Source organism: Podarcis erhardii (assembly GCF_964252035.2).
Source record: "Podarcis erhardii genome assembly, chromosome: 9".
Taxonomy (NCBI): Eukaryota; Metazoa; Chordata; class Lepidosauria; order Squamata; family Lacertidae; genus Podarcis; species Podarcis erhardii.
The window spans coordinates 28,574,171-28,585,792 of record NC_138512.1 but is presented as its reverse complement, the minus strand read 5'-3'; the positions used below and the strand labels follow the sequence as shown (position 1 = coordinate 28,585,792).

The 11,622-nt window shown below is 44.6% G+C and overlaps 1 protein-coding gene across 1 annotated transcript; it reads left to right on the top strand.

Moving 5' to 3' along the window:
• Positions 1–675: 675 nt before the first annotated feature.
• LOC309349605 (cytochrome P450 4V2-like) lies at positions 676–8,864 on the top strand. Its single transcript, XM_081875838.1, has 11 exons — positions 676–906; positions 1,827–1,939; positions 2,440–2,525; positions 3,409–3,599; positions 3,948–4,017; positions 4,553–4,679; positions 5,239–5,430; positions 7,008–7,110; positions 7,474–7,608; positions 7,713–7,892; positions 8,293–8,864. The coding sequence occupies exons 1-11, from the start codon at positions 696–698 to the stop codon at positions 8,463–8,465; spliced, it is 1,581 nt and encodes a 526-aa protein (XP_081731964.1). The 5' UTR covers positions 676–695; the 3' UTR covers positions 8,466–8,864.
• Positions 8,865–11,622: the final 2,758 nt, after the last annotated feature.

The following is an 11,622-nucleotide window of genomic DNA, read 5'->3' as shown; positions in this document are numbered from 1 at the left end:
ATCTCGCTTTATTGGCCAAGGGAGCCGGCGTACAGCTTCCGGGTCATGTGGCCAGCATGACTAAGCCACTTCTGGCGAACCAGAGCAGAGTACGGAAACGCAGTTTACCTTCCCGCTGGAGTGGTACCTATTTATCTACTTGCACTTTGATGTGCTTTCGAACTGCTAGGTTGGCAGGAGCAGGGACCGAGCAACAGGAGCTCACCCCGTCACGGGGATTCGAACCGCCGACCTTCTGATTGGCAAGCCCTAGGCTCTGTGGTTTAACCCACAGTCCTCCTTTAAAGCCATCCAGGTTGGTTGGTCAGCCATGGCTCCTGTTGGAGCCAATTCCACAGTTTAAATTGCGCGCTGTGTGAAATCCTTTCTTTTGCCTGTCCAAAATTCACGAGTTCTCGTGTTATATGAGAGGGGAAGAAAAACTTTTCTCTATATCAGGCCTCGCACGAGTCTATACCTCACGTGGCTTTTTCGCTAAGCTAACAAGCCCCCAAGGCAGCCACCTTTCTTCAGAGCGCACTCCGCCCTGTGTGAATGAAAAATGAACCCATCCCACCGGTTTCTCCTTTGCCGTGACCTCCTTTTCCCCTCTCGCGCTCCTGCCCCTCCCGGGCTCCGCCTCCTCTTGCCTTGAGGTTTCTGCTCTGAGCAAAGCGCTTTCCGGATCAGAGCGACGCCGTCCGCGCTGGGCGACGATGGTCCTTTGGGCAATGGCTCCGGAGGGCGCGCGGCTCTTCTCGTGGGCGCTCGCCATGTTCGCCCTGCTCGCCACGCTGCTGGCCGTCTTGCTCGCCCGCTTGCTGCTCGACCAGTACTGGAAATACAAGGAGCTGAAGTCCATCCCGGGATTCAGTCCCTGGTACCCGCTGCTGGGCAACGCGCTGCTCTTTGAACGCGATGGGGAAGGTAAAAGGCTGGTGCCAGGTGGCGAGGCGCCCTCTCCCTCCTGCTGCCAAAGGCGAGCGCGCGCGCAGTTTTCAGAGAGAGAGAGAGAGAGAGAGAGAGAGAGAGAGAGAGAGAGAGCGAGCGCAACCAGCTCCCTTCTTTTGAGATTAGGCAGACGTCACCTGCCCAACGCGACGCATCTGGGACAGGCACAAATAGGAGGCGTTATGAAGGAGCCGCCCTCCGCTTCCCAGACGGATCTCCTCGCTTGCGGTGGTTGTTTTGGGACCTTGCTTTTCGTTTTATCGCCTCATTTCAGCACTGTACAATACAAACATTATTTATTTGTTTAGCGAGAGGCGTTGCAGAAGATAAGATGAGTACAACACTTTTTAATATATATATATATATATATATATATATATATATATATATATATATATATATATATATATTCACAGTTAAAATGATGATCAGAAACAGACATTTTGTCAGATAAGAGTTTGCTCCCCTGAAGAATTTAACTTATCACCCCAACAAATTAAAACTACCTCTCTAAAGACAAAACTGGCCACTTTTTCAGAGGTGTAGCCCCCAATAAAAGGTTAATCTAATAATCAATCTCTCACTACCCATCAGTCATGTGGAGCCCCTTTGTATGGAATCACCCATTAAAGGGGCTCATTTATATGGTCAGACTGAGTTCTAAGCAAATCTAAATATACTCTTAGATGGGAATGATTGAGCATGCTACATAAATTAAAACTTTACTTGAAAGTGGGAGGCAGAAACCAGCTCCTTGACTGAATTTTGGAAGAGGGGTCTATTGTGGTGTGGCTTTTGATCTTAGTTTAGACTATGCGATAAATTTATTAGAACAAGTAGCCTAGAGGTGGGATCACTGAATTTATCCTGTTCAAACCAGATGCATGTCTTCTCAGCCTTCTTTCGGCAGATGATGAATTACTTCGAAGACTTCCGGAATGTCCCACTGCTACAGCTTTGGGTAGGACCACTGCCCTATGTCATCTTATATCATCCAGACACTATAGAGGTGAGTCTCTCATGCTTAGTTTTCTCTGCAGGGCTGGAGAACTCACCACCACCACCACCAAAGGCCCCGTTCTCTTGGGTTTAGAATGCCTAGTGGGTGGTGGACAGGGGTAAAGTGTAAGTCAAAAATGTAGGAGGAGCAGAGCCAACCAAAAATATGGGTCGTAGTTTTGAATCAATGTGTGGTGATCAAGAGGTGGGGTCACAGTGGGAGTCATTCCCCTTCCTGCTATTTTGTGTGTGTGGTGCACAGTGCTTTGGTCAATACGATTTCCCATGGTCAGAGTGCAGGGCTTCAGGGCCCTGTAGAGGTCCTTACCATTTTGATGTCAGGATCTGGCATACCTTGGGGCATAATCAAACTCGGGGAAACTAATCAGAAAGCAAATGAGCTGCTACCTACATTGCAAATAGCTTAGGGGGATTTGTGGTCAAGTCTGCTAAAACACTAGCCATCACTTTGAACTCAAATATATTTTAAATTTTCTCTCTCTTTGGCAGGTTGTTTTGAGTAGCTCTAAGCATATTACTAAATCCCGTCCTTACGAGTTTCTGCATCCTTGGCTAGGCAAAGGACTTCTAACGAGGTAAAGGAAAAAGCACCCCTGGAATGTGGTTGGGCAGTGTACCCTTTTGGAACACAGCATAGGTGGCATGTCCAGTACTGGATGAACAATGAATCTTGTTCACAAGTCTCACCATACATGTATAATGAATGAGTGAAGGAGGAAGTGGAGATGAAGTCATAGGTAAAGGTAAAGGGACCCCTGACCATTAGGTCCAGTCGTGGCTGACTCTGGGGTTGCGGCGCTCATCTCGCTTTATTGGCCAAGGGAGCCGGCGTACAGCTTCCAGGTCATGTGGCCAGCATGACTAAGCCGCTTCTGGCGAACCAGAGCAGCACACAGAAACACTGTTTACCTTCCCGCCGGAGCGGTACCTATTTATCTACTTGCACTTTGACGTGCTTTCGAACTGCTAGGTTGGCAGAAGCTAGGACCGAGCAACGGGAGCTCACCCCGTCATGGGGATTCGAACCGCCGACCTTCTGAATGGCAAATCCTAGGCTCTGTGGTTTAACCCACAGCGCCACCCGCGTCCCAAGTCAGGCACACCTGAAATCCATCCCACTGCCCACTCTCTACCTGCATGTGTGCTACTGAAAAGAACCATTCCTTGTGTACAGAGGTGTCTGTTGTAGATGGGCGGCCCCTTTCAGATACTCAGCCGTGTGTGTGGACTTTGGGTGCAGTCCTGCTCTATTTCTCTCCTGTTCAGTACCTCTGCAACCTCATAAAATGGCCACCTGGGGGCAAGTGGGGGTGGGGGTAGGATGGAGTGTCTGGAAAGCTGAACAGGAACACTGCACACTGCAATGTTTTGTTCCAGGTCCTGCTTGAAGGCATTGCATTTTTTGCTTTGAGATTTGTTTGTGTAGAGAAAGATAATGTTTAAGTTTTTCTTCCGCAGCACTGGGGGCAAATGGCGGTCCCGAAGGAAAATGTTAACACCCACCTTCCATTTCACCATTTTAGAAGATTTCCTCGAGGTGATGAATGAACAAGCCAATATCCTTGTTCAGAAACTTGAAAAGCATGTGGACAAGGAGCCGTTTAATTGCTTTTTCTACATCACATTGTGTGCCCTTGATGTAATCTGTGGTAAGTGCTGTGGTTGCTGTCAAAGTGTTGCAATAAATGAGGTTTAAACATCCCTCTCAATTTCTGGAAGAATTTACTTTTTTGTGAGGCCTGAACATAAGAGTTGTTTGTCATCTATATTGAGCACATTCCATTTTTTTATTTTTTAAAAAATCATAAATTCATAGAACTGGAGAGTTGGCAGATACCCCAACTGTCATCTAGTCCAATCCCCTGCAATGAAGGAATCACAGCTAAAGAATCATTGACAGATGACCACCCAACCTCCAGTGAAGAGAAGAGTCCACAACCTTTCATGGATTGCAGGAGCAGGATTCTTTAACTGATTTTTATTTCCTTTGTTCCTAGAAACAGCTATGGGCAAGAGCATAGGAGCACAACACAATAAGGATTCGGAGTATGTCAGAGCTGTCTACAGGTAGGTGCCAATGTGATTATTCTAGCAGCAGGGACGGGGAACCTGTAGTCTGCCAAAGGTCAGAGATGCTGGTGGCCGGAGTCAAACAGCATCAGGAGAGCCACAGGTTCCCCATTTCTGCAGCAGAGCCTTGATCCGCAAATACTTTTACAAGGGGCTAGATGGAGAAAAAGACTCTTTCCCTTCCACAATGCAGATAGCCTTTAGCTTGAACTTGACTGTCTGCAAGATAAATTTGCAAAGGCCTGCTTTGCATGATCTTCATCCCCACCCACCTTTTTGGAAGCAGATTGCACAATCAGACCTCTATATGGGCTAATGTAGATGCCCTGCTCAGTGGAGGAGCTGAGCACTGCCCCAGCTCTATGTCATGAACTGGAACTCTGATTATCTGTTTCACGTGTCATCCATATTTCTCTGCCTTTCTACACGGCACTCAACTTTGCTCAGCCTAGTAGCAAGAAATCTGGGCTCTTTGCTGTACTTCTCATCAGTTTCCTGGAGATATACCCAGCCTTGTTGCTTGTTACCCTAGGATGAGTGTTCTGATTCAAGAAAGACAGAAGTCTCCTTGGCTCTGGCCTGACTTTCTGTATCATATGTCCAGAGATGGAAGAGAACATTACAGGAACCTGAAGATACTCCACAGCTTTACTGATAATGTAAGCTGCTGAGTTTTCTCTTTTTGCATTATATTTCATAGACACAGGTACTAAAGTGTGTTCTGCTAAGATTCACAATGGTGCCCCCTGCCCTGGACTCTGGAGCCCTGTTCAGGGCTTGTTAGCCTGGGCATGTGTGGGCAAAAGTTTGCAAACAGACATGTTGGGCCAGCCCCCAACATTGCTGACAGTACCCCCTCCATTCCCAATCTTCGTGCATTTAGAGCAAAGATCTAATGAAGGCTTGCAGGTGTATTTTCCTAAACTCACTTTCAAGACTCCTGGAATTTGGAATCCCACATTCAGGCTACCTAATGGATCTCATGGTTGAGTCAGGATTCAAACTCAAACCTGAGTCCAACACTAACTACAATGCCTCACTGTCACCATTTTGTTATTGCTGGTACATCAAGTGTGTCTTCATAGCCAGGGACATAGCCAGGGACATAGCTAAGTCCAACAGAGATAGCTGATTGTTTTATTTGGCACTGCAGGGACTGTACACATTGGATTATGCAACCTGAGAAATGAATGGCTTTTCTTGTTTTTATTATCTAAGGTTATTGCAGAAAAAGCTCAAGAACTAAAAAACCAGGAGAAGCATAGAAGCGATGCTGTCAGCAATGGTGATCAAAGGAAGCGCAAAGTCAGGAGAGCTTTTCTTGATATGCTTCTGAATGCCACGGATGACGATGGGAAGAAGTTGAGCTACCTGGACATTCGAGAGGAAGTGGATACATTCATGTTTGAGGTAGACAAGAGTGCTGGAGGAGAGTGGTGGTTAAGGATGCAATCCCAATGAACTGAATGAGCCTGATTTCCAAGCAGACATGTTAGAAGGATTGCATTGTAAGACTAAGGAAGGTTTACAATGGGTGCCCCCAAAGGCAAGACGACCTGCCTGCTGCCTAGAGGGAGGCACTTCCAAAAAGACTCTTGATTTTCATCAGCTAAGTAATGGGAAGCAGTGGTAGGTTACAAAATAAATTAAAGTCATATCCTGGAAGCAAAGCTAGGGAAAATCTGTCTCATAGCTAGATAGGTGTACTAACCATTCTACTAAGACCTTTTCAAATATGGGAGTGAGTCAGGAGTGTCAGTTTGCATTTGGCACAGGGGAAGTGACCCGGGCACCTAGTCTTGCCAATGCACTTAAAATTTTGAAGTATTCATTCTTGTGTATGAGGCTGGTGCCTTTGAATTTTGGAATTCTGCTATGAAAAACAGTTGCAGGTGCCAGAGGATTGGAACTATTTTTTTTTCAGGCCCTTGAATGGGTCATCAATATAATGGCCCAGAATTTGTTGTTGTTGAGAAAACATTGTTGTTGTTGTTGTTTAGTCGTGTCCGACTCTTTGTGACCCCATGGATCAGAGCACGCCAGGCACTCCTGTCTTTCACTGCCTCCCGCAGTTTGGTCAAACTCATGCTGGTAGCTTTGAGAACACTATCCAACCATCTCGTCCTCTGGCGTCCCCTTCTCCTTATGCCCTCAATCTTTCCCAACATCAGGGTCTTTTCCAGGGAGTCTTCTCTTCTCATGAGGTGGCCAAAGTATTGGAACCTCAGCTTCACGATCTGTCCTTCCAGTGAGCACTCAGGGCTGATTTCCTTCAGAATGGATAGGTTTGATCTTGCAGTCCATGGGACTCTCAAGAGTCTCCTCCAGCACCATAATTCAAAAGCATCAAGCATCAAGATCAGCCTTCTTTATGGTCCAGCTCTCACTTCCATACATCACTACTGGGAAAACCATAGCTTTAACTCTACGGACCTTTGTTGGCAAGGTGATGTCTCACCTTTTTAGGAAGCTGTCTAGGCTTGATATTGCTTTTCTCCCAAGAAGCAGGCATATTTTAATTTTGTGACTGCTGTCACCATCTGCAGTGATCATGGAGCCCAAGAAAGTAAAATCTCTCACTGCCTCCATTTCTTCCCCTTCTATTTGCCAGGAGGTGATGGGCCCAGTGGCCATGATCTTCGTTTTTTTGATGTTGAGCTTCAGACCATATTTTGCACTCTCCTCTTTCACCCTCATTAAAAGGTTCTTTAATTCCTCCTCACTTTCTGCCATCATGGTTGTGTCATCTGCATATCTGAGGTTGTTGATATTTCTTCCAGCAATCTTAATTCCAGCTTGGGATTCATCCAGCCCAGCCTTTCGCATGATGAATTCTGCATATAAGTTAAATAAGCAGGGAGACAATATCCAGCCTTGTCATACTCTTTTCCCAATTTTGAACCAATCAGTTGTTCCATATCCACTTCTAACAGTAGCTTCTTGTCTCACATAGAAAACATTATGTCTCTTTAATTCTTTCTTCCAAGGGTCATGATACCACTGCTGCTGCAATGAACTGGTGTATTTACTTGCTTGCTCGTTATCCAGAAGCCCAAAGAAAAGTTCACCGTGAACTGGATGATGTTTTTGGTGAGTTTTCCTTTCCCGTGGGTATAAACTTGGACAAGGGTGGGATGCAGGTTTATTTCTAGGTAAGTGCTCATAAATATCACATAGCTTTTCTAACACCGAGTTGGGGAACCTCAGGCCCACAAATACAGATCCCAGTTTGGATCTTTGCAGCTCCAATGTGGTCACACCGTGTGCTAGCAGAAAGGAAGACATGCTGACTTACACCCTAAGCCTAAAGCACAGAAATGAATTAGTGGACCCAAACTGTTCCCAGCTCCATCAACATATAAAATAGTTGTTAGACCATCAAGGTTAAGGATGCATATTTTGCTAGTTATAAATAAGTTGTGTTTCTATAACCGCCTCTTGTTATCTTATCAGGGGACTCGGATCGTAACATCACAATGGACGATTTGAAGCAACTACGGTATCTGGATTGTGTTATTAAAGAAGCTCTTCGCCTTTTCCCTTCTGTTCCATTTTTTGCCCGTACACTGCTTGAGGAATGTTATATTAGTAAGTAGCCCAAGTGGCTTGATGGCTTGATCCGCTGTGGCTGTAAGCTCAGTGTTGGGTGGCTCTACAAGAAGAAACTTTCATGACTATCTGTTCTTTGGCAGGAGGATTTCGGATACCAAAAGGGGTTGAGGCCATCATTGTGGCCTATGTACTACATAGAGACCCTGATGTCTTCCCAGACCCTGAGGAATTCAGACCTGAGCGATTTTTCCCTGAGAACGCAGCTGGGAGGCACCCATATGCATATGTGCCTTTCTCTGCTGGGCCTAGGAACTGTGTTGGTACGTAGAAGAATAAATAAAGAATAAAAAAGAGAGCAAAAAAGGATAAAAAAGAGTAAAAACATCAACTCTCAGCACCCTTAATGAACCACAGTTCGCAGGATTCTTTGCGGAAGCCATGACTGTTAGTAATATTATAGTGTTTTAAATGTATAGTGCAGATGTATCTAGAACTAAAGGTTATTTGTACACCATTTATCCATCCTTTCCAGTTTTTCACTCAATCCTACCAGTGGCTGTAAGTCCATCACCATCTGTATAACTATAAAAGTGTTTAAGAATTTAAAAATGAACCTGAGAACCTGACCTCTGTGTCACATGGCTCATACTGAATAACAATAAATATCTATTATCGCTCTGGTTAATTGTATCTTGTCATTGCTTTCCAATCCCTCTGCAGGTCAGCGCTTTGCACAGATGGAAGAAAAGGCCATTTTAGCCACCATTCTACGGCGCTTTTGTGTTGAAAGTACGCAGCAACGCGATCAACTCGGCACTGTAGGAGAACTGATTCTTCGTCCAAATAAAGGCATCTGGATTCAGTTGAAAAACAGATCGTCTTCTGGCTCTTAAAACAAGAAACTTCAGGGAAATTCCTTACCACACCACATTAGGACTTTTTTTTATTGGGTAAAAACTGTTGGTTTTCAGTGCATGACATTTCAGACTGCCCAATGCTACTAGGACTTCTTTCTTAACCAAACCTGTGTTTTTGCTTTTTAAAAGCCAGCAGCTGCAATCCAAAGTCTGATGCTTGTTCAATTGATGGGATCTTGCAAATGGGTATGGGATTTGTAGGCTTCAATCTAGGTTGCCACTATATGACTTTTCTTAATCCTAAAAAAAAAAAAAGCAGTGTGTTTTAATTTTTAAAACTCCTGTATTTTGAAATGTATGCACATAAGAAATATTGATAATATATATAATATATTTTAATGATGTATGAATATAATAAAAGACCTTGGAAGTAGAGATTAGACATGAGCATCACAGCAATCTCAGGGCCGCCTGTCCTGGACCCAGGACAAATTAGCACCACCTAGTGCATGAAGACAGGAACTACAGTTGCTTCACAGGAACATTTAACAAGTCACCCGCATCACAGAGCTCTCATTGCGCTTTTCTGTGTGAAGGGCTGCATTTGCCATTTTACTTCTGACTTTTATAGGCATCATATGCAAATTCCTATGTGTCATCACAGGCCGCTGGTAATGATTTGATGGACTTGATCACTGTGTTTGCTTGATCTGGTTTGGCAAACCAGAGAAATAATCGTGAATAATACCACATTGCAATTTGGGGGAGAAATTTGGAATGGATCTAAATAGAGTGCTTCCTATTTGGGGGCAGAATACTATCCCAGCAAATTCAGGTGGTACAATTATCGCTGTTTTGGAGCTATTGCAAAAGAAAACCCCCAAAGATCAGCCTTTTTGCAATAAGAAAATGACAGGAAAATGCACTAGGAAGTCTGGGTTAACACTTGCTTGCTTGTTGTTGTTTAGCCGTTTAGTCATGTCCGACTCTTCGTGACCCCATGGACCAGAGCATGCCAGGCACTCCTGTCTTCCACTGCCACTTGCTTGATATAATTGTTGTATCTCCCCACAACAAATCAGGATGCATTCTCATTTTGTCTCTGAATCTCTTTGTGGACAAATTCAAGATGAATTCTCACTATCTCATCTAATCTCTCTGCAAACAAATCAGGATGAATGCTCACTAAAGAGGTCCTCTGTCATCCAACAATATGTCTACGGGGATTTGAGAAGCCACCTTTTGTCTGCTCTGTGCTTGTTTGCTTTGGATAAAGGAGGGGCAGTATGCAATCAAGAGAAAGTTCTGCAGATTATATTTTTTTAATCCTCTCACTTTAACGGAGGTAAGTCAATATTTTTGGTTTAATTTTAAATGTTGAGAAAGTGAGGTAGATATTGCAAATCATCCATTAAATGGATTCTAAAACATGGTGTGTGTATCCAAGAGTTCCCAGCGGTGAGCACACTCCGCTTGCTTCTTGGAGCTAGGGTGAATATTACAACTTGTCCCAACTGTTCATGTAAGTAGACATTCCTATGAAACCTTTGGACAGATGAGTTTTCCTAACTAAGATCACAATAGCATGGCTGTGTTTTCTTTCACTGGGCCTGATTCTGTGCATAGCAGTAGCCCGGAACGTGGAAATCTAATAGATGAAGCTTTCCCTATCTCTTGATCTTTATGTGAGCCAAAGCGTCACCTGCAGTGATTTATTTTTCTGGCATGAAGATAAAGGCTACCTCCAGACTGTTGCTATTTTATGGAAAGGATTCAAGTGTGTACCAGAAATTCAGGTTTGTGCAGTTACGTGAATTAAGGAGCTCTTGTCGCAGTGGACTAAAATATCTGTGTGCATGTGGGCGTGGGCGTGCAAGGAGAAGCAATACAAGTGGATGTGGTTGCGCTGTATCGCAAATCTTCTGCCTGAGCACCAATGTAGGGGAATGAAGGGATTCAAGGGCTTCTGCAAGATGAAGAGGTCACCTGGCTATCAGCCATGTGAATAATGAGGAAGAGCTGTACCTTAGTGGGAGAGCATCCGCGTTGCATGCATGACATCCCAGGTTCAATGTCCATCATCCCCAGATATGCCTGGGAAATATTCCTGCCTGAAACTCTGGTGAATTCTGGCAGTCAGTGTAGACAATATTGACCTAGATGCAACAGTACCCTGACTTGGTGCAAGGTAGGTTTTTTTGACATGTTGTGATGAAAACATGAAGATAAAGCAAGAATTCTTTCTGAAACTCAAGTCCATTCATAGAATCGTAGAGCTGAAAGGGACTCCAAGGGTCATCAAGTGCAACTCCCTGCTAAAGCATTCATCAAGAGAAATCTGTAGGGAAGTGGATGAGCAGATGTATACTTTTCACTGTTTTATTCATACATTTCAGAACCTTTGGACATGGTGCACATTAAGTGAGGCTGCCTGTGGATTTCTTTGTTCCTTGGCTGTCCCAGGCCACAGTGCAGAGTTAAAAGCTACTATGGAAACCATGCAGGTCAAGACTTGTCCAGTTCTATACAGTGGTACCTCAGGTTAAGTACTTAATTCGTTCTGGAGGTCTGTACTTAACCTGAAACTGTTCTTAACCTGAAGCACCACTTTAGCTAATGGGGCCTCCTGCTCCTGCCATGCCGCCAGAGCACCATTTCTATTCTCATCCTGAAGCAAAGTTCTTAACCTGAAGCACTATTTCTGGGTTAGCGGAGTCTGTAACCTGAAGCGTATGTAACCTGAAGCGTATGTAACCTGAAGCATATGTAACCCGAGGTACCACTGTATTTTGTTAAATGTCGAGGCACTGCGAAATGTAGTATAGTAGTAAGCTAAAGACCAACAGATGACACTCATATGGCAAGGCATTACCTTATTGTATCTTATATTCTTCATTCACAAGCGGCCATAATACCGGGTAATTCCCAGAATAAAGAAATGCCAATTTATTTAATCCACCCACCGATTCCTCCAAAATCCTTTCCGGCTTTATTATCTTATATTAGAGTGTCTGCCTCCCTAGTTCAGGGACCTGATACAGCCCCCATTCCCAATTTTTCTGCTTTTGGTGGCAGCAGTAAAGGACAATACAGTGGACGGTCGGCTGGCAATCCATGCGGGATGAACGTTCGCAACCCGCGTCTGCGTGTCTGCGCACGGGTGGGTTGTGATTCGGAGCTTCTGCGCATGCGC

Excerpts from the sequence above, each read along its gene's own strand:
- LOC309349605 (XM_081875838.1), top strand. The coding sequence starts at position 696 with ATGGTCCTTTGGGCAATGGCTCCGGAGGGCGCGCGGCTCTTCTCGTGG. Across the intron at positions 4,018-4,552 it reads TATGTCAGAGCTGTCTACAG|GATGAGTGTTCTGATTCAAG; the intron begins GTAGGTGCCAAT and ends TTGTTACCCTAG. Across the intron at positions 4,680-5,238 it reads TCCACAGCTTTACTGATAAT|GTTATTGCAGAAAAAGCTCA; the intron begins GTAAGCTGCTGA and ends TTATTATCTAAG.